This window comes from Rattus rattus, chromosome 4 (genome assembly GCF_011064425.1).
Source record: "Rattus rattus isolate New Zealand chromosome 4, Rrattus_CSIRO_v1, whole genome shotgun sequence".
NCBI classification, from domain to species: domain Eukaryota; kingdom Metazoa; phylum Chordata; class Mammalia; order Rodentia; family Muridae; genus Rattus; species Rattus rattus.
This window is the reverse complement of record NC_046157.1, coordinates 87,099,663-87,123,130: the sequence shown is the minus strand read 5'-3', so window position 1 is coordinate 87,123,130 and position 23,468 is coordinate 87,099,663. Positions and strand designations below refer to the sequence as shown.

The following is a 23,468-nucleotide window of genomic DNA, read 5'->3' as shown; positions in this document are numbered from 1 at the left end:
CATCAGCTGGCCTAGATGTGTTTGGGGGCTAGTATGTCCTTGTCTTCCTGTTAAGACATTCGCAGAGACTGTCGTGCACCAAAGTGGGTGCCTGGCAATGAGATAAAACGAGACACGTCTCCTGGTGTGGCAGGGTGGGCCCCTCCCCCTCTATCTTAGGTTCAGTCTTCCTCTGAATGCCCATCTCCCTTAACTCCCTTGAAGGTAAAATCACTTGTGGACCTCCCCTTCTCTTCTGCCATCCCTCATGCATCATGGGCCAAATTCATTGTGCCAGTGACCTCCAGTTCTCATCTGGGCTGGCCACCATCTGACTGAACGAAATTAGAGTGTGTCAACGTCTAATTAGTAATATAATCAGTGCCTTGGGGGCCCTGGGTACAGTCGCACACAACCAGGACACAGGGGGTGCAGAAGAAAGACAGAAGCAACTGCACACAGTTGCGAGCTTTATTAATCCTTATGTAGATATGAATATGCATTAATACAATTTCCATTTTGGCAAGATACCATAAGATCATTATTCCCACGATATCAGGAACAACTGAGGCAAAAGTAAACAAAGGAATACGACTAAACAAAGGTTTCTTCTCAAAATATTCACATAACAAATCGCCCCCTTCTTATTATCAAAGTATACTCCCCATTACCAAGAGAGCGTGAGAACTGCTTCCACAGGAACAGGACACAGCAGAACACAGTTTAAGGCCAAGTGAGAAAAACATTTTCTTCTCAAGGGCGGCATTCCAGCCCCTACTTGCTCCTGTCACCAGTCCTTACTTGACCCTGCCTGGGAGCTGCATCTCTATGTCTCAACAATTCCTTCTTCTTTCTTTTGTTTTAAAAGTAACACTTTCCATAACATAGCTAAATGCTCTTGTAGGGGTTTAATTATGTAAAAATAAAGCAACATAATACATAATGCACATAATATTATGGCAAAACTAGCCCCTCCCAAGCTATGGAAAATACTTTGAAGCCAAGCTTTGGGAGCTAATCCTGTCAACTGATCAGCCAATAATTTAGCTATTTCTGCAGGGGTAGTTTCTTCTAGCTGTTTACCAAAAGACGTTCAAACATCATATTCCAAGGCATTAATTACTTTGGTAGCACTATCATTACCTTTTTTTTTTTTCTTTTTTTCGGAGCTGGGGACTGAACCCAGGGCCTTGCGCTTGCTAGGCAAGCGCTCTACCACTGAGCTAAATCCCCAACCCCTATTACCTTCTTAATAGGCTTGAATTATCTTCCAATCCTGTTCTGCATAATTATACATATATTCAGTAACACAAAAAGTAGAATTCCAATCATATCTCAAATCCACATATATTTCAATAGATAACATCTTTAGACCCAACCATCCTGTTTATTTTAAAACATCTACTTGATGTTGAAGTCTACTATCAATTTTAGTTTGCTCTATCCACAACTCATGTGAATCTTTATGCCAGTCTTCAACAAAATGCTTTGTCTGAACAGATATTTTTAATGCGATGCTGGACACTGCTGCCAAAGTAGCAACAGAAATAAGGCTTAAAATAGTAGCTACAATGACTCTAATCATTATTTTACTTCACTTCAGCAGATTATTAAAAAATTCAATAATCATATAATTAAGAGGATCTTGAGACCAATGATGTCTCAAATTAACAGGCATCCATACATATATTTTTTGCTGAATATCATAATAGAATATTGATTTATATTAAACTGAATAGATGAATTAATACATGAATACTAATGACAGTTAGTACAAGCAAATCCATTAGCAAAATTAAATCTACCTATTAAAAACAAATCTGGCAGAGGAGTACAAGTAGTAAACTTTTCTTTCTTATATGTGGTAAAATTATCCTGAGAGGCAGATTGAGCAGACTCAGAAAAGCTTCCATTAGCAAACACAACTTCTTTTAATGCAGCACCAGTCTTCCACAAATGAGTTTGAAGCGCACTGGGATCTTCCACAGAGGCCATCGATTGTCAACAATGCCACCATCTCCCCATTCCATCAGCAAGGATCCATTAAGGTGTTCATTCTCCTCTCCACTCTCCTGGTAACATTAGGCAAATCACAAGCGGTAACATTCCATTCTGATTGACCATAAGTACCCCAATGTATCCATTTGTCTTGAATAATTTTTCCAAACGTGCCAAGGCAATTCTTCCAAATGAATGGGCGATACTTTAAGTCTATGTAAGTTAATTGAGCACAAACAGAATATAGTGGCTCACTAACAAATATAATGTTACTCCAATTTTGGTTTATAGACCAAGCTGTCAATCGTTGCAATGAGGTCTGGAGCCTGTAACCTTTTTTCCTGGTAATAGCCAATTTTGATAGCCCCTTTGGAGACATGGTCTCTGTCCTAAACATAAAGGCATCTTTGAGCCAGCATAAGTAAAATTATACAAAGCTCCATCATGCTTATTCAAATAAGTCAAAGTTTTTCAAGGAAATGATACAATGTGTGGAGTGGTGTATAACACCAAATCTGTTTCCCCCCAAGTAGCAGGCTCAAATAAAGGTGGATTAGGAATATAAGCCCAATAACTCACATCGGCCTCAGCAGAAGACACCATAAGTAAAGCACACATTGCTAAAAAGAAATGCTCAGAAGTAAAGGACTTTCAACAATTTTGTCCTTGTGAAGACCCGGTGGGCTGAGCGATGGGTTTTATGCAGAAGGGCTTTGTGCAGAAGGCACCGAGGGCATTTATTTTACAGCGTGACTGTGGGGTTCAAGGGCTTTGCGGTCACACCGGCCTCAGCGTCAGTATACATGCCCCCGCTCCCCAGAGATGACCCTAGCTGCAGGTCAACAGACCAGAAATACCACGCGTGACCTAATCCTAGGAGCTGAGATGATGTCCGACAACCATGGCATCCATGGCCAGGCTCTTGAGCTGCAGGAAGACAGCAGAGCGGCAGGATGGCTCAGTGGTCACGTTCCTGCTGCAGCTCAGTGGAGGCGAAGCGCAGCCTGCAGGATACACGGAGCCAATCACGTCGTCCACTGTGGGCCTCGCCCTCCAAGCGGCCAGCTCCGCTCTCACAAGTGATTTTCTGACGTGGCAAACCATTGGGCCACAGGGCGTAGAAATGCGCTGAGCTCCGGCCTGCAGAGTTCACTGTGGGACTCACGGGTCCAAAGAACAATGCACGGTGCAGCCCAAGGAGTGGCCTCAGATGTGGCCCTGGTGCACACACATGCACACACGCATGTAATACACATGTAACACGCGCACACACGCACACACACAAGCACGCATATGAAACACACACCAGCAGACACACAAGCATATGTGTGCATATGTGTGCGTGTGTCTGTGTGTGTTATATGTGTGTGTGCGTGTGCCTGTGTGTGCACATGCGTGTGTTACATGTGTGCGTGCTTGTGTATTCTTATGTGTGTGCATGCGTTACATGTGTGTGCACGTGTGTTACATGTGTGTCTGTGTGTTACATGTGTGCGTGCTTGTGTGTATGCCTGTGTGTGCGTGTGTTACATGTGTATGCGCATGTGTTACATGTGTGTGTGTGCGCGCGTGTGTGTTGCAGCTGTCTGATTTGTCTCAAGTGGATTCTGAATGCACCAAGTACCAGCTGGGCGCGCTCCTCACAGCGCTCAGTGGTCAGCGCAAAAACCACAAATGTGCGCACCGCACTCGGCTGAACGGGGATCGCAGGGCTCGGCTCCGAGTCTCTCCCGAGGCCGCACGGTAGAGTGGTCAGCGCGGTCCGCACGGAAAGGCGCAGAAACCGCAACTCACACACCCCCAAGGCTGGTGCAGAAAACGAGCTGTGGGGAGAAGCTGGGGATGGGGAAGGAACCCGGGGAAAGGATGAACCGAGGACATCAGGGTGTCAAGCGCTGACCATTGAGTGAGGCCTCAGATCCGGGGCCGCTCTGGTGCCAGGGGCTCTGTGGGCTGCGTGTGTTGTGTGGAGTCCGTCACTAGGGAGAGAAGACACGGGTGAGGAGGGTTTCGCCTCTGCCCTTCCAAAGTCCGTCAGAGGTTTAGATGTAGGCTGCGTGCGCATCCCAGGCCTGCCCACTGCCCCTCACTGGCCCCTCTCCTGCCCCCACCCCGGACAGAGCTCCGGGCGAGCCAAGGGAAACCGAGGCGTTAGTACGGCCAGCTGTGCAGAGAGCTGTGCCTCGATTTCTCCATCTGCAGAATGGGCGCGCTTCCGCGGAGACTCGCGGATGGCGGGATCTGAAGCCATCACAGGGGCACTAGTCCCTTCCGTGTTGGCTCCGTGAGGATGATGTCTGCTTCTGGGACCTACCCCCCGCCGTGCACTCCGCCCCGGAAGTGCTCAGGGAACCCACGGGTGGTTAACAGAAAATCTGGCTTCCTCTCTTTGGCCGTTTTCCCACAGAGAAGCTTAGAGACAGACGTGGAGCCACAGCTGTAAGCCTAGCCTTCAGGAGGCGGAAGCAGGGCATCAGGAGTTCAAGGTCACTTCTGGCTACAGGCGTGAGTTTGAGGCCAGCTCCAGACTCAGATGCACAGCTAAGGACAAACGGACCACAGTGCAGGTCCGAAGCAAAACCCACCCCAGTCCGGGATGGGTGCGCCCAGATGTGGGTTGGCAGCAAAGAGGTAGGGTGGCCCAGGATGCGCACACAGGGGCTGAGTCATTTGTGTATATAGGAGCGGTGTCCTTTATGTATATAGGAGCTGTGTCATTTGCGTATATAGGGGCCGTATCATCTGCGTATATAGGAGCCGAGTCATCTGCCTATATAGGGGCCGTGTCATTTGCGTATACAGGGGCTGCGGACTGGGATGGAAAAGCCCTCACCTGGGGGCGCCTCGCACATCGCGGCTTCCAACCCGGGCTCCTCGCACACCACAGCTTCCAGGTTTTCCCCCTTCACGTAGGCTGCGTCGAGGCCGCCTGCAAAGGGCAAAGCAAAGGAGGCCGGGTGAAACGGAGGAGCGGTCGGGACTGAGCGCTGCCCACTGAGCCCTCTGTGCAGGGCCATGGACGGGGAATCGGACGATTGGGCTCTGAGCCGTCCGTGGCACCACGCGAGTCCGGGGACAGAGAGAGGGAAGCAAGCCTGAGGGAGCGACTGACGGACGCGGCTTTAGGAAGGGCGGGTGGATGGGCAGGGAAGCCTAGTGGTTTCTGCAGACCGTAGGCAGCACTGCTGTACTCACGCTGGACACTGAAACAGAACTTCCGATGCTGGTAGGAGAGGTAGCCTGACACGGCTCCGAGGAGGGCCGCGGCCAGGGCGCTGACCAGGCCCGCGATGGTGCCAGGGTCCGTCACTGCGCCTGCACACGGAAGAACGGGCGGAGCTGAGCATGCGACGCTGCGGCCTCGGGGACTCCACTGCTCCGACGTCCCCAGGTCACAGAGAACGCTCAGAGCGTCCTAACCACGTGGGTCACCTAACCTGGGGCGGGGGGTCTTCATGTCGCCTGCACTGCATGGCTGAATTTCTCTGGTGGTTTGGATGCGAACCCCGCTCCCCAAAGCCCTGGCGTTGACTACTGCTGCTTTTGCTGCAGGACTGAGCAGTGGGCAGCGCCTGAGAAGGAACTGGATTCCAACAAGGGACGGGACTGCAGTGCAATGGATGCCAGGGATGGTTCTGTGCTGGGTGCTTATGCCTAGGAACCCCGAGGTGAGAGGCCTTTGCGGCCCAGGTGTCCGCCCACCTCTCCACAGGTGCAAAGGACAGCAGGGTCAAGGGTCAAAGAACCACGCCCTGCAGCCTGCAGGATCAAGAGCAACCCAGGTTTTATCTCCTTTTAATCACGCCTTAGCTAAGGCAACAGGAATTAACGCTCAGGGGCGGGCGGGAAAGCACAAGCCTAAGGCCAGAGGGAACCAGCATGGTTTTCCTTGTGATCCAAACAGAAATTTTGGGCCGAGGATACCCACCTGATCCAGGGTCATCCTGGCTGCCATAACCACCACCGCCACCTGGAGGAAGGACAAGAGCACTTAGTGTGTGCTGTGACCCCTGTGACCCCTGTGATCCCTATGGAGCCCGTGACCCCGTGAGATGGTGAATTCCTTATGCTGAGCCCTTGTCACACACAGTGTTCTTGAGGCCCTGGCTTCAAGTCAAGTTCTTCCCTGCACTGGGGGCAGCTGCACTGAGCAGCCCTGCCTCACAAGGGTGGGAGCCAGGGTTCTCATCCAAGAGATGAGCAAGAGGTGGTTCAATGTCACCGCAAATCTTCTCCACATCTATCCCAAACACTAGCTGTAGCACAGACAAACGCAAACACGTGAGACCACATCTGACATTTTCACACTTAACAAGTTCTTAAACGTCAGAGAGACGCAAAACAGGGGAATGTGGACAGAGGACGTCAGCCCCTTTTATAAGGGTCACAGGACAGAGGTCATTGTGACAGAATGTCTGATTATGGTGATACACTATCACCACATGGCAAAAGTGTAGGACTAACACACACAGACACACACACATATGCACACACACAGACACACACATGCACACACAGACACAGATGCAAACACACATGCACACACATGCATACACAGACACACACAGATGCACACAGACATTCACACACATGCACACACACACAGACACACACACGCACAGACACATAGACACACAGACACACACACATGCACACACACAGACACACACACACACACACACACAGACACACACACACACACACACACAGACACACACACACATGCACACATACAACCACACCGACACAAACACACACATCCACACATACACCCACACAGACATGCACACACAGACACACACATGCACAGACACAGACATGCACACACAGATGCACACACAGACACACACATGCACACACAGACACATATACACACAGACACATGCACACAGACACACACACATGCACACACACACACACAGATGTGCACACATGCACACACACAAGAGTGCTACTCAGCTTTAATTCTCTTACCCATCTGTACTGTATGACAAATAGGAACCTGAATTAAACTGAGCTATGTGGCTCTAGCATCGCAATGGCTCAGATGTCGCAACCTTCATCCCCCTTTGGCTTCTGAGCTCCACTCATTTTCTCTCCTTATTGGCTGAACCCAACCACTTTAATGGTTTGTTTGTACTCAGCCCAGGGAGTGGCACCATTAGAGGGTGTGGCCCTGCTGGAGTGGGTGTGGCCCTGTTGGAGTGGTGTGGCACTGCTGGAGTGGGTGTGGTTGTGGCCTTGCTGGAGTAGGTGTGACCCTGGCTGGAGTGGGTGTGACCCTGGCTGGAGTGGGTTTGGCCCTGCTGGAGAGGGTGTGGCCCTGCTGAAGTGGGTGTGGCCCTGTGGGTGTGGGTTGTAAGTCTCTCAGTGCTCTGCTAGCAGCCTTCAGATGAGGATGGAGAACTCTCACCTCCTCCTGCACCATCCTGCCTGGACGCTGCCCTGCTCCTGCCATGATGATGACAGACTGAACCTCTGACCCTGTAAGCCAGCCCCAGTCACATGTTGTCCCTGTGAGAGCTGCCTCGGTCACGCTGTCTGTCCGCAGCAGTAAAACCCTAAGTAAGTCAGAAGTTGGTACCAAGGCCTGGGTATTACTGATAAGCCTGACCATACTTTTATTTGGAAGAACGTGAATTTTGGGACTTTGGATTTGGAAAGCCACGAAATGGTTTGAGTGGGGCCCAATGAGCCATCCTGGCAGGAAGACGTTGTGGCTGTGAGTGATTTTAACCGCATAGACCTGGCCCAGGAGGCTTCAGGGGAGAATAATCTCAGTGTGTGGCCTGGAGATTGTTTTTGTGGTGTTTTGGTGAAGAATGTGGCTGCTTTTTGCCCCTGTCTGAAGAGTCTGCCTGAGGCTAAGGTGAAGACTCAGATTCATTGCAGCGACAAAGGAAGTCTCAGAAAAGCCCAGCAGAGACTTTGTTCTCTGGTTAAGTCTCAGGAGGAGAATTTTGGGCAAGTGCAGTGAGATTAGTAAAGAGACAATATATAATATATTGTTCGGGTATTAAAGGGGCACCCACAAGTGAAACGGAGCCATGTCTGGACCCAGCACAGAGACCCTAGCAGATGCTGAGCGGATGCCAATGCCCACATGTACTCAAGACAGTTAAAAACTATGCCTGTGTGAAATCTTCTATACGCCCATATACAGATGTTCACAGCAGCACAGTTCTTTCATGACAGCCTTCGGTCTGGCAGTCCATCCACTGACAAATAGCAAAGTAAAATGTTTGGTAATATATGGAAAAGGGCTCGGTGATATGAATTGTTATAGAACGATGAGGAGAAACTGGGACAAGGGCATGAACATGAGATCACGATGTATACCGACTTTCTAAAAACACATATATTCAAAGACATGAAACCGTGACCAGGACAAATGCCCTGTTCTGATTGAATTTGCAAAGATTACAAAACTATGATGCTTGCCCAATTGAGGTTACAGGGACCTTGTCGCTATAGCAACCACCTTTACTTGGATGGACCCCATAGAATAAGAGGAATTACTTCAGTGAGGAAGTTGTGCTCAGTGGTTTGAATAAATCTTGTCCTCACGGAAACTTGTGGTAAAAAGCGTAATGCTTCCGTTTGGTGCCACGAGAGCAGGCTGTGTTGCCTCATGGGTCTGTGCCCATTTGCCCTTTTGTTTTTCTGCCATGTTAGGGTGCAACGTGAGTCCTTCACCAGATATAGCCACCCATCTTGGTCACCTGGCTCCCAGAACTTGGAGGTAAATAAATGTCTTTCCTTTATTAATATTACTATTAATTATTAATTATTTCTTATTCTTATAGGGAAAGACAATGGGTAAGAAATTATGAATAAGCTCTGCTGTTAACAGAAGTGTCAGACTTTCAGCAGCTCAGAAACAAAGACGACAATGCGCGCACACACACACACACACACACACACACACACACACACACACACACACACACACACGTCAGCCTCGAGTCCTGTGGAGTCACTTCCTGGGAGAGGCAGGGACATGAGGCAGGAGTCTGCCCCTCTCTGATGGCCACCTAGCTTGTGGCTCCCAGCGAGTGCCTGACACATCTGGTTGTCAAGGACACAGAGAATCATGGGATGGTGATGTGATTATGTCGACAACTTCTGGGGACGTTGTGAGTGTCCCAGGCTTCCAGCAAGAAACAGCAAGGGCTTTTAAATATTTTTAAAATGTGCTTTTATTGTCTCAAAAAATAGCAAGAGAGGTATGATGTTTTTAAAGTCAATAAATAAAGCTACGTCAGGTGGCGCCACCCTTGAACCTAGAGAGCTAAGTCAGAAATCTCGTGACATCTAGGCAAGCTGGGGCTGTAAAACAAAACCCTGCTGAGAAAAAAAGTAATAAGAACAGAAAAAAGTAATAAAAACGGGGAAAATATTGCTGTAAAAAACTTATAATTACTAAAAAAAAGTAATAAAAAGAGAAAAATATTGCTGCAAAAAAACTTATAATTGCTAAATAAGAGCAAACAGAAAAATTACTCCAAAATGTACTATCTGGGCTAACGACCAGGGAATATAGTATTCCTGCAGTTGCAAAATCTCTCACAGCCATGTTCATCCATTTCCTACCACAAAACTGAGACTACTCTGTAGGTAACGCGCTGTTATCTACATCAAAGCACCCAATGTTATACATGAAGAGCAGCTCAACAACTTCCCTATGTTCATGCTGCACTCCCTGATCTGTTGGAGCGACTGTGGGTGTCCGATGTGTCTCCTCACCATAGAACAGTATTTCCCCACGTTAAAGCCAGAAATATTGTGGAAACGACTCCAAAGACACCTCTTTGGACCTTCTCTCATCCACACTACGAAAAGAACAAGGCCATTTGCAAAAAATGGCAACAGTGTGAGTCCTGAAAGGTCAAAGGAGGAGGAAGAATGGAGGGTTTGCAAGCCACTCACTTCAAGAAATGCTGGAGGACTCAGGTACACACTCGCAGTGTGTCAACAATGTTGTCTTGCGGAAAAAATACACAACGGATAATATATTACTTGACAAATCCACGCCAGAACGACTGAAGCTACGTCGTAAAGACTCGAGTCGAGGAAGTTTGCTAATTGAGTTTATAATGTATGGAAATTATGTGATGCTTCCCCTTCGCTCCCCATCATGAGCTTGTTTTTGGTGGAAGGGACGGTGTCTGTGAATGTCACCCGTGTTCCCGTGTCGCCCTTTGATCTTTTCCAACACCTACAGTGATGGGTGACGGAGGGAGTAACTGTAGCCAACAATTAATTATTCTTTACAAGATGAGTTCCAACGTGAGCCCAATTAAAGAATTTCCGGACACCTCTTCCTTGCTAAAACAAGTACATTTAATGAATTGAAGCCCCCGGCCTGTCACTCAGGCTTTCGTTCCCGTGCACGCTTGCTTACAGAGGTAACCCCTGCCCTTCTCTCCCCGTCTGGAAATACCAATTGTCACCCTTTAAATGCTCCATGTCCTCCTGACCCCTGGAAGTTTAACTTAGAGGCTTTTACGGCTTTTTCCTCGAGATGACACCATCTGAAAAGGTGTTTCTGGGGACAAACATGACTGCGGGGCATTTTAAGCAACAGAACACCGTTCCCATATGCAAGGCAAAACACTTGCAAGAATGATGCAAATGGTCAACTTTAGCCTGGACTCAGAAAGAGGGGTCTTGATGGACTCAAAGCTTGAATTCTTCCGACCCTGCTACAATTTCTCCATCATAACATGGAATAATAAACAAAGGGTTTCAAACACCACAACATTCCAACATCTTGTCAAAAGTGATTATGAAAGGTCACAACTGTGGCATATGACACCTATGGGTTCCAACAGGAACGTACTTCACCACACAAGACTCAGACATCTCACCCCATCCAAGCTTAAGATCCCATCTGACAGATGTGTGAAGAAAGGTTTCAGTCACAAACAGCTGTGGAAACTGCAAACATGAGGCTTGGGAAGGACATAACTGTTCAAGGGGCAGCATGCAGAAGAGATTTTATGATAATCTCTCCCTGGTTGTGTTAAGGGCTATTGAAATCTACACATGTGATAAAATTTCACACACACACACACACACACACACACACACACACACACACACAGACACACATACAGACACACAGACACACACACACACACACACACACACACACACACACACACACACACACACACACAGACACACAGACACACACATACACACACACACACAGACACACACAAACACACACACACACACACACACACACACACACACACACACACACAAAAATGAGATCTAACATAATTTCCAAAATGTCAGTAGGTGACTTTATTGCACAGATAACCACTTCTGATTTAGAACAACCAACTCTATGGTTCTACAATGGAGGCTCCTTGGGTGAGGCTGGATGAAGATTCTGTAGGAGTTTTCCTGAACTGTTTTAAAACTCTGACTGGTGCTACATTATTTTTTTAGTATTAAGGGCTTTTGTTTTTTTTTTTTTTCAGTTGGTTGTTTTTGTTTTGTGTTTTGTTTTGTGTGTCAGACTGGATTGAAACTTCTAGACAGTCTGATCCTGTGGTTTAATTTTCCTACACATTTAAACACAGTTAAACCTCAGGGATGGCTACCTTGAAATTCTGTTGCAAAGTAGCAAAGTTCCCATGATCTTTAAGGTAAGAATGGATTCTATCAGCTGATAAACAGTACTTGGGGCTCGGACCCAGCAAGGAACGATGTGGGATTTTTTGTCTTTTTTTTTTTTTTTTAATTTTTCATTAGATATTTTTTTTATAAATTGCTTTTTGTTTAAATTTTTCTTTTTTTGATTTTTATTAGATATATTTCTTTACTTACATTTCAGATGTTATTCCCCTTCCCGCCTTCCTGTCCATCAGCCCCCATTCCCTCCCCTTCCCCTCCCCCAAGTTTTTGTCTTTTTAATTGAAAATGGTTTCTTCGCTCACAAGATACACCCCAAGGAGAGTTTCCACTTCCTGGGATCCAATAGGAGGGAAGTGTGAATCTTCCTGGGAAGGGGAAATGGAATCCAAAGGAATTTTGTAAACATCTGATTTGCTAGAGGCTTCTTTAAAATGTGTGCCATGTTAAGTTTGAACCCTCGCACTGCATGGAAAACTGGCTTACGAGGTGCACCTAGGTAGTGGGGACACCAGCTCAGGCTTAAAGAGCAACAGAGCAAATGGGTAGCATCTCAGGATAGCTCACAAATGAGCCCCCACCCACAAGAATGAGAGCCCACTGCACATGACAGGTGCACATGTCGAAGCCTGATTTGCCAGAGGCTGAGAGTGACATGTTTACCTGGCGGCCGGATGGTTAGCATTTTAAGGAGAATCCATGTGTTGCCAGACAAAGCAACATTCCTACCTTTATTCTTGTCAGGTTTGTATCCCCCGCCTCCCAAGATATCTTCGAGATCCTTGTCTGACCAACCTACAGAAAAACCACACATTTCAGTGGCCAAAAGAAAAAAATCTCAGCAGCAAACATTTGGATTAGTCAAAGTTGTCCATGACACGTGAGTGTTCTTCATGGAACTGAGAGTGTGGTTCAGTGGCACAGCAGATGTAAGGTCTCAGAACCACACCTTGTGCTCATACTAAGGATCGATGGGGAGGGGGAGAAGGAGGAGAAAGGGAAGGAGGTTGAGGGAAATGAACAAGGAAGAAAGGGGGTAGGCAAAATTTCAACCGGCCCCTCAGCTCACTGCCGATGTATATGTTCTGTAGAACGGCCAATCATCTTGAGTGTTTGTGTGACCACAGAGATAAGAAATACAGTCCTATAATTAAGTTCAGATGAGACGCCATCCCCCTGCCTCGATGGCAGCTCTCTGAGGCTCTGACTCTATAGAAGATTCTGCTTCTTAACTGAACCAAGGAGATTAATGCCTTTCTGCAAAAATAAGTCTCAACTTTCTCATGATCTGCGACACAATCACAGATGACTAATACGAGAAGCAGAATCATTACTAACCATAGTTCAGTGATTTAGTACACATCTTCCTAAATGTCCTATGCTCTGTGTGCAAAGTGTGCTTAAAGCCGTCCCGCTGTATTCCAGAGGACAGGGGGGTGATTTGCTAAGCCTCTGTAGTCACTGTTCCTTCTCTTACTTGGCTTTGTCTGCTTTGTGTCATGAGACCACTTTTGCCAGGCAGAATGAACGTCGTACCAATTGGATGATTTGGGAAGCATTTCTTAAAACTGAATGAAATGAATCCATCAGTCCAGGACAGCCACTGATGGTGCCTGTCGACAAGATTTCAGGCGAAGCCTTTATAAGCTACCGTTAGTCTTTTCCAGTGGTATGGGTGGTGTTAGCAGCAAGTTAGATTTTTTATTATAGCACACAGCATTACACTGAAGTTTTATAAACCATAAGAGAACAAGGTTTTCCAAAAGACTAACCTGCAATGCTAAAAAACTACAAATGGGCACAAGTCCATCGAACGGGTGTTGTAGTTCAAAGGTGAAATGTCCCTATAGGCTCATGTGCTGGGACTCTTGAGGCCTGCTTTTGGAAATACATCACTGAAAGGTGACATCTGGGTTTTACTAGCCCACTTCCTGTCTCCGTCTCTCCACTTCCTGTGTGTGGATACAACGCAAGCAGCAGAGTCATATCGGGGCCTCATCGCTTCTAAAATGATAAGCTGAAAGAATCCTTCCTCTTCTCTTCGCTTGCTAGGTACTTGGTCAGGGCAACCAGAAAAGTAATGAAAGGAGAACTAAGTGAGGAAAGGTACTAAACACTTTTTAAAATGTATTATTCATTTATATGTCTGTTTTACACCCTTTTGAATTTAATTGTATTTAAGTGTGTGTGTGTGTGTGTGTGTGTGTGTGTGTGTGTGTGTGTGTGTGTGTGTGTGTGTGTAGGTCAGAGGACAGCTTTCAAGCTGCATATCTCAATATGAGAATCCAGGTATCTCCTAGCAAGATTGACATTCTAGATATTTCTAAGAAGTATAAAATAATGCCACTCTCTGACAAAAATTGTTTTTCTCTCGACACACAGACTCATACAATGTGCTATTTATGTTAATATGTATTGGTTTAGTATTATCATTTTATATGAACAATACTGATTTTAAAAAAATAAATATATAGATGATAAACAGAGATAGATATGACACACACAGACAATAGTTATTGAGATTCCCAATAATTTGGAGAATCCCAAGACCAAAATATATCAGTACTACTGTTGTGGGGTTCTCCTACAGCTCGATGTGGCCCAGATCTGGCCCAGATCTACAGTACTCTGGGCATCTCAGAACGCCATTGCAGGTATAAGACAAACCATACCAGGAACTATAGCACTGGCCTGTGATGTCGAGCATCTAGAACTTACCTCCTCCTTCTCCTGTACTTGGCTTTTTTTCCGATCATCCAAGGCATCTTCCAAGTCAAACCCATCAAGTTCTGGGGACCACAGAACAAAAGAGATAATCACTGCTGTACTGGGTAGTTTTTATGTCAGCATGAGCTAGAGCCATCTACAAGGAGGGAACCGTGTTTGAGAAAAGGCCTCCATAAGCTCAGGCTGTTAGTCATTTTCTCAGTGATCGATCAGTGGGGAAGGACATGGCACACCGTGGAAGGTACCATCCCTACGCTGGTGGTCATAAGCCAAATAAAATAAACCCTTTCTTTTCCATGTTGGTTTTGATCATGGTGTTTAATTATCACCATAGAAATGCAAACCAGGATACCCACTGAAACAGGTAGCTGATGTGGAAAATCCTTCCTTCCTTTTTTCCTCTGAGAGCTTGTCTTACCCATAGGATTTGACGGTGCTCTAGTTGTTCCTGGCCTTCTCGTTGTAGTAGTGGTGATGTGGTCCCATCTCTCTGAAAGTGGGAGGGAAAACAGCAATAAAAAAGAAATAATAATAAAATGTATACCTACATCATAGTTTAAGGAAGTCACACCGTGAATAGACCATCGTTAGTACTTATTAAAGCTCCTATACAACCTCATGACTACCCGGAGAAAGATGGCAAAGAGACAGAACAGGTTTAAGTGAGGGGGATTCTAACCATTCTTCATAGGTTGGGGACCGAGAGACCCACATCTCACCACTTGACCAGAGCTAGAACATGAGCCCAGATCTGCTGCACACATGGAGTAGGGAATTCTAGACGATCCCTGAGACCTTTGAGCTATGGTTTCTTCCACTGTTAGTGCAAGAACTGAACAGCAGATTACGATGCCCAGAGATGAATGAGCTGGTGTTGTCTGTAATGTGCAGAGAATTGTTTTATAAACTAGCATTTATGTGATGTACAGAGAACTGCTTTACAAACTGAAAGTGGTTAAAGAAGCAAATTTGACCATCATGCTATACCGTACATTAAAATCAACTAAAAGCGGATCAAAGATCTAAAAAGCTAGTGTCTAAACACTCAGCAGAAAACATTTTGGAAAAAATATATATATGGTTCCTGTCAGCCTGCACTTCTTTGCTTCATCCATCTTATCTAGTTTGGTGGCTGTATATGTATGGGCCACATGTGGGGCAGGCTCTGAATGGCTGTTCCTTCAGACTCTGCTCTAAACTTTGCCTCCCTACCCCCTCCTAAGGGTATTTTTGTTCCCCTTTTAAAGAAGGAGTGGAGCATCCGCACTTTGGCCATCCTTCTTGAGTTTCATGTGATCTATGGCGATGCACACTTTTAATCACAGCACTCCGAGGAACAGAGCAAGAGGATCTCTGAACTTCAGAACAGCCTGGTCCACAGAGTGAGTTCCAGGACAGCCAAGAGAAAGCCTGCATTAAAGAAACAACAACAAAAACAAAAAGAGAAAGAAATGAAAAGAAAAAACAACAAGGATTTCCAAACAACTCACTTGCACCGTCACAGAACAACAAACAAATGGGTGTTGTAGTCAAACGTGAAATGACCCTACAGGCCAATTGTTGGGAATACGTCACTGGAAGGTGACATGTGAGTTTTACTAGTCCACTTCCTGTCTCTGTCTCTGTGCTTCCTGCGTGTCACTCCAAAGTGAGCAGTGGGGTCACATGGGGCCCAGGTTAAGAGTAAAGGAGAACTACTATGGCATTTTGTAAGTGATGGATTGGACGCTGCCTTGTCATCACTATTACATATCGATGCTATTGAACTCATTTCAGCAGTGTCTCAGAAAGCAAAGTATTTAAAGCAGAGGTGAGGGAAATTACTATAAACGTAAAGTAAACCTAAAGGTATAAAACCAAGAGGATCCAAATAAAGACACACACCAGAAAACACACCAGATTGGCAACATCAGCTCCCACACTCTCTATGTTAAATGAAAGCCTATAGAAGTCCCACTGATTGTTTCTTTCCAGAAATAGTCAAATTTGATCTAAACTTTTTGGGGAAGGCACAACCTGAGATTGTCTTTTTTAAACCTTAAAAAGAATAAAGTGGGATGAATCACTCTACCTAATATTTCATAGTTAACATTTATCAAAGATGTGGCAGACAGATAGATACAGGCAACAGAACAGAATGAAGAGCTCAAAAGACCTCAGATCTGCTCAAGTGATTTTTTTATACATATGCAAAGCAACTCAAGGGAGGAAGAAATCTTTTCAGCAAAAGGTGCTGGAATAATTAAACTTCCAAAACAAAAAGCAATGGGTTTCATTTTATATAAAACTAACTGCAAATGGATAGGTTCTCTTTGCTTAAATAGTAAACCATTAAATTTTCAGAAGGAAGTGTTTCAGAATTGAATGCTTAGTAAAGAGTTCACATATTCAACTACAGAAACACGGCCCATAAGAGGAAAAGTTACGAAGTTGGAAAGAGCAGACCACCTGGTGCACGGCCAGCATCTAGGAAGCTGAGGTAGGAGGACCTAGCATTTGAGATCCAGCCAGGACTGCTTGCCAAGATAGTAAGATTCAGTCTCAAAAGAGGGAGGAAGAGGAAGAAGTGGCACAGGAATAGGATGTATAGAAAGGAGGGAGGACAAAAATTCTAGACAAGAAATCCATCAGGAAGCTTTAATGGAGCTAAGGTTCTTGTGGGCTGGTGGGGTAGCTCAGAAGCAAGCATGCATTTACATAGAGGTCCTAGGTTTTTCCTCAGAACAAGCGGGGAAAAACAAGAGGAAGGAGAGGAAAGAAAGGAAATCTGGAGTTGGCTTTTTGAGAAAAGAAAACAAGATTCAAAACTTGTTCTAATGACTCAAAATTATGAATGGGAGAGGAGGCATTGCAACTAATACTAAATAGGTACAAAGGAAACTACAATGGACAATATATTCCAACAAATCAGACACGCTAGAGGAAATGGATAGAGTTCTAGAAGCACACAAACTATTAAGGTGATTATGAAAAATCAAAATATAAATGGATGAATGATAATTAGAATAATTAACAACCTCCCAACAAAGAAATATCCAGGTAAGAGAAGGCTATAAAAATGAATTCAAAGAAAAGTTAAAGCTAATCCTTCTCAAATCTTTGCAGATCTGAAGAGGAGGAAATAATTCCAAATTCGCTTCATCAGAGCAGCATGACCCTCACGGGAAGCCAGGCGAGAATGCCAAAAACAAGCAAAACTATATGAATAGAGGCAAAAATCAAGGAAACATTACATTAGCAAAGAGAATGAACAGCACATTTAAAAGATTGCACCCTATAATCAAAACTGGATTCATGCCCGGGACACAGGATTGCTCAACATAAATTAAATCATTAAACATTAAAAGTATGAAGCATAAAAATCATGTGATCATGTCAGTAGGTATAGAAAGAGAAATTGACAAAATTTAACATCTTTTTTATGACAATTCTACATATCAGCCATAGAAGCTAGAGTGGTTAGCGGGAATTGTCAACTCAATGAGTTCTAGAACCTCCTGAGAGAGAGGCCTCCAACAATATGGTAGGAGATCATCTTGACTCGGTAAACTGTGTTGAAAAGAAGAACCTACAGCAGATGACATGGTTCTTCGGTCTGAGATCCTAGCCTGTACACAGGTGATGGAGTGAGCTGAGTGTATGCCATCATCGCTCAAACTGGGCAAAAATAACTCTCCCTTAAGCGGCTTCCACCCTGGCATTTTCTTACAGCAACTAGAAAAGTAACTAAGATGAAAGCAATGTCACCCAACGGAATGAGGACCACACAGGATGAGGGACCAGGGTACATAGTCAAGGGGGGAAACACTGAAAGATTTCCTTCTAACCTGAGGAACAAGACAACCGTGTCCAATCTACCAATTCTATTCAATGCAGTACCAGCAGTCCTAGCAAGAATGAGGAAAGGATATTGAAAACGGTCTGTAGGTGACAGGACTGTATGCACAGAAGATCCACAAGAACCAAGTGTGGTGGTGCCCACTTATGATCTCAGAATCTGACAGGCAGACTCAGGAGGAGGAGGACTTGGAGGGCAGCCTGAATTATATAACAAGTTTCAAATCAGCCTGGGCTACAGATACGGAAAAATAGACAAACTGAAAAAGGAAACACTGGCATATCCACGGTTTTGAAGATGAAAGAAGTGGTCATAAGCCAAAGAATGTAGATGGCAAAAGGAGAGAAATCACTCCCCCGCAGAGCCTCCAAGAGGAATGCTGCCACACAGGCACTAGTGCTTTGCGCCACTGAACTATCCCTGTAGCCTCCCTGATCATATCTGCTGCCAGTAACGAAACTTGGAATTTAAAAGACAGAGTTTCCCAAAAACTTGCTGATGGCTGAGATATGAGCAGCTTTCAATATCTAGATGGTTTTTTAAATCATTGTTTTACTCATCATTTATTTGTTTATTTGTTTTTGGACAAGAGATCTTGCTGTTGTAACCCTGAGTACCCTGGAACTTGCAATACAGAACAGAATTATCCTCAAACTTTGGGTATTCTCCCCGCCTCTGCCTCCACAGTGCTGGGATTACAGGTGGTGCCACCCTGTATGACTTACTGAACGCTTTGTTCAATGAGATGGGGGCAACAGGAATCGGTGTGATTCTGTAATATATTACATTGTGCATTGGTTGGGGTATCAGTGTTTCCAAGTGACCAGTGCACAGCGCTAGCAAACTGTGAATGATTCATTCAAAGAATAGGAGAGTCCAATGGAAGAGCTGGAGGAAGGACTGAAGGACCAGGAGAGGACACGGACTCCAAAGGACCATGAACAGAGTCAACTAACCTGGACCCTTGGAGCTCTCAGGGTCTGAACTGCCAACCAGGAAGCATGCACATCTGGCCCTAGGTCCCCACACATATGTAGCAGATATGCAGCTTGGTCATGTGGGTCCCCAAACAACTGGAGCAGGGGCTGTCCCTAAAGCTGTTGCCTGCCTGTGAATCCTGTTTCCCTGGCTGGGCTACCTTACTAGCCTCAGTGGAAGAGGATGAATGCAGCCCCACAGAGGCTAGATGTGCCAGCTAGGTGTGGGGGGTGTTGAGTGGGGGTGGATACCCTGGGGGCTCCACCCTCTTTGAGGAGAAGGGGAGAGATAGAGGGAGAGACTGTGTAAGGGAGCAGGGAAACTGGCAGCAATTGGGACAAAAAGGGAGTAAATAAATAAATAAGAAAATACTAAAGAAGTTCTTTCCCCTTTTCTCCTACAATTCTGCATGAGCCTGGATTTTCTCCGCATGTTGTACTGAACCTCAGGAATTTATAACTGCTCAGTCCAGTTGCAGATATTAAAAATCCAGGTGGAGTGGTAACACACATCTGTAATCCCAGCACAGGGGTTGGGGGGTGGGGAGGTAGAGGCAGGTAGATAGATCTCTGTGAATTTGAGGCCAGTCTGGTCTGTCTAGTAAAGTGTGGTCTACATAGTGATTCCAAGTCTGTCTCACAGTAACACACACACACACACCACACACACAAACATACACACACAGACACACACACAGACACACACATACACACATACACATACACACAAACACACACACACAAACACACACACACATACACACACAGACATGCACACACATACACACACACACAGACACACACACAGACACACACATACACACACAGACACACACACAGACATGCACACACACACAGACATGCACGCACACACACACACAGTCGCACACAGACACACACACACACACACAGAATCCAGATGCATTCTATTGAAGCCAGACATTACAGAAAACTATAAAATAATGTCATTCATTACTCTAAATTATGTTCTCACCTTATAAGCACAGTTATTTCTCATAAAAACCCACCACATATGTCAATGCATATGGCTTTTTATTTTCCTCAGATTAATATCAGTTTTTAGTTCTAAGTTCTCAGATGAAAAGTATTTATAGATGTGACTCACATACACAAACTCTCCCGAGATCTTCAAAAACTTAGAGAATTTCAAGAAAACGTCTGAATATCTTCATTGAAGACTTCTCCTTAGGCCTCAGGTTGCCCTACTCTGCTCGACTATGAATGGCTCATGTTTAACCTGGGAGCTATGGGGATAGGCTGGGGCTTAAGTCAAGTCCAGCTCACCCCTTCTGCCTCCTGTACCTGGATTCTGGCAGCCATCGTCACCCAAAGCAATAGGGAAGTGGAAACGCATGGCTTTCACGTAAGGCACAGTGACCAACCAGATGGGATTCTGTTGAATTAAATCTAACATTCACATGGGTGCCTTTGCTGACTTTTCATACGTGCAGCTAAAACTTCTACACGGCTCCTTCTGACCCTGTCCCAGATGGAGTCCCAACGAGTCCCTCCTGGTGTCCCTTCTCAGGTGAGTCTGGCCTTCCTCACTTCCCACACCTCGTTACCTGCTGGATTTGATGGGGCTCTGGTTGTTCCTGTCCTCCTAGTCGTGGTGCTAAAGTGGCTCTCTGAAGGGAGAAGGGAGGACGAAAGGAAGCAGATTGTAAAACACATTGGCTGCTTTATGGTTTATAGAAGTCACATCGTGAGAATGGTCTCGGTATCGGTCCCCGAGGCCATTGTGGGGATCACACTGAAGAATCATAAAAAGTCATGGGTTCTGAAGCTAGAAATGCACATCAGTGGCCAAGAGTCACTGTTGCTCTAGCACTGGATCCAAGTCAAAGCCGGCCTTGTTGGCACAGAGAATTTCAGGACAACTCGGGCTAAATCAAGAGACCCTGTCTCAAAACAAAACAGTGAGGGGTATGAAACGGGTCGGAGTTCTCTTTTTGTACAGCAGAAAAAAGGCTAAGGCAGATGCATGTTCTCTCATGGACTCGACATAGACTGAATGAAAAAGGAAGATGACACACGTATGACAAAACGACACAAGCCTTGCACAACAGAACAAACAGGTAGGTGGAGGTACAGCTAGTCTCATATGCGTGTACTTTTCTGAAGGCAAGATTGTGACTGTGGTGCACGGCCAACCACAGTGTCTGCTTGGTGGACTTGTTTGTTTGAGTCACGCTTTACTGAGGAAGTTTCTTTCAGCACATCCTCCAGATTAAAATCATCGAAGTCTCCATATCCTGCAAAGAAGAAGACAATTTTAAGTTTAGGTAGTTTTTAAAATGAAGGAAAGATTGTAATATTTTCTTTGTCCTTACCATTATAATTTGTGGTTCTGATAACTGAACCTAGGACCTAGAACGTACTAGGCAGGTGTTCACCACTGAGGCTGATGCTAAAATAGACTCTTGACATGGTATTTGTCATTTAAAAAAATAAGGGGATGTGAATGCAAACAGAAAACAAAAATACAAAGGAAAAAATAGAGCAGAAGTCAAACACTCCATTGTGATAGAAAGAAACAGATCATTACATAATGCAAAAGGGCTACTTTAGCAACAAGTCAAATTCATTTGAGATATGTGTGTGTGTGTGTGTGTGTGTGTGTGTGTGCGCGCACACGTCTCCATTGTCAGGCACCCAAACATATATGGCAATCATTAATAGATATGAACATAGAATGTAACACAGTAATAGGAAACTTCCATCATCAAATGGATGACCTAAGAGAAACAGTGGGTTTTACAAGTATTCTTTGCAAATGCACACATAGGGAACATCACAGATCATGTGCTAATACACAAAGCACATTCCAGCGGTGATTATGGAAGAGTGGGATCATATCAAGTCTCTTTTCTGACTACAACAGCATGAAAATAAAACTGAATGATGAGAGAGACAGCTCACAAATATGTAGAAATTAAACAACACTCTTCTCGACAATCCATAAGTCAAGGAAAACCAACTAGACGGAAACCAGACAGGATCCGGACACAAGGGCAAATGGGATCACAATACATTCAAACGGAAAGCAGTCCTGACCAGAAGCCTGCAATACATCAGCCCTCATGTTACACCTCAGAAACATAGAAAGCAGAACAAAGGGAAAGCCAAGCAGAGCAAAACATTTTTAAAAAACAACAAAGTGGGTAATCTAAAGGAAACGATTGAAATTTCTTATGTGTGTGTGTGTGTGTGTGTGTATGCTTTGGGGCGCCATGTATGTTTCTGCAAGGCATGCATGCAGTGCCTTTAGAGGCCAGAAGAGGGTGTCAAGTCCTCTACAACTGGAGTACAGATGACTGTGGTCTGTCATGTGGATGTTAGGGATCAAACAAACAAACCACGTCCTGTGGAAAAGCAGTCAGTGATCTTTACTGCTGGGTCATTTCTGGAACCCCACAGAAGAAGCAGTTGTATACAAGGATTAATTCAGAAAGCTGAATATCACACACTTTGTCTCAAATGGAGAGTCTAGATTTTAATTTTTATTTATTTTTAATTTTTAAAAATTACACATATGTGTGTATTTGTGGACATAGGTCCAGGTGCTCTTGGAAACCAGAAGTGAATGTCAGTTCCCTGGGAGGTAGAGCTAGCAGCCCACCATGGATGCTGGGAACCAAAATCTTAATGACTAAGCTAGCTTTCAAGTCTGAGTCTAGATTTTAAACAAGCACTCGAGGAACAGAACAAATAAAATCACACATCACAAATCCTAGGACTCAGTTTAGAATAAGTGAAAGCCCTGTGTGGCCAGTGTGGAAAGTGACAGGGCCAACATTGGTCAGTGACAGGCACGAACTACAAGTTGGTGATAATATAAAGTCAGAAATATAAAATGATCTAAAATCCGTATAAGCGGTACTTGACCTATATGCTACAAAGCTGCCAAAAATAAAAGCAAAATAATAGTAGTGTAAAATACACAACCCAGAAATAAACTCGAACTTACGGAGAGTTGAAAATGCACAAAGGGTTAAGGATAGTGTCTTCAGGAATCACTGGTGGGAAAACACAAAAGAATAAAATTAGACCTTTATTCCAATACAGTAACTGAATCATAATTAATTTGCAATTTATTAAATGTGATACCCAATCCTGAAGAGCTACTAAAAGAAGTAGCGGGCATTGGTCTGGCTTATGGTTTCCTGAAGAGCATTCCCAAAGCATAGGCAAAAGAGCAAACTGCAGCAGTGAGGCGGAGCTTACAGGCCAAGGGCTCACTCCACAAGTGGAAAGCCCTGGGTTCAATTCCCAGAACC

At 45.0% G+C, this 23,468-nt stretch overlaps 1 protein-coding gene and 1 long non-coding RNA gene across 2 annotated transcripts; both read right to left on the bottom strand.

Moving 5' to 3' along the window:
* Window positions 1-409: 409 nt before the first annotated feature.
* On the bottom strand, window positions 410-3,223 carry LOC116899154. The gene is made up of 2 exons (XR_004387691.1): window positions 1,225-3,223; window positions 410-1,122 (listed from the first exon to the last, which is right to left on the bottom strand). It is a non-coding gene; the product is annotated as an uncharacterized LOC116899154 (long non-coding RNA).
* Window positions 3,224-3,530: 307 nt separating this feature from the next.
* LOC116898410 (CD99 antigen-like protein 2) lies at window positions 3,531-23,204 on the bottom strand (the record flags this gene model as incomplete). The annotated part of the gene is given in 11 exon segments (XM_032899697.1): window positions 3,531-3,956; window positions 4,811-4,906; window positions 5,173-5,292; window positions 5,906-5,947; window positions 12,355-12,420; window positions 14,344-14,373; window positions 14,376-14,414; window positions 14,771-14,842; window positions 20,754-20,816; window positions 21,381-21,443; window positions 23,159-23,204. Coding segments are annotated over 11 exon segments (702 nt in total), but the record flags the coding sequence as incomplete, so codon positions are not given.
* Between the last annotated feature and the right edge of the window lie 264 nt (window positions 23,205-23,468).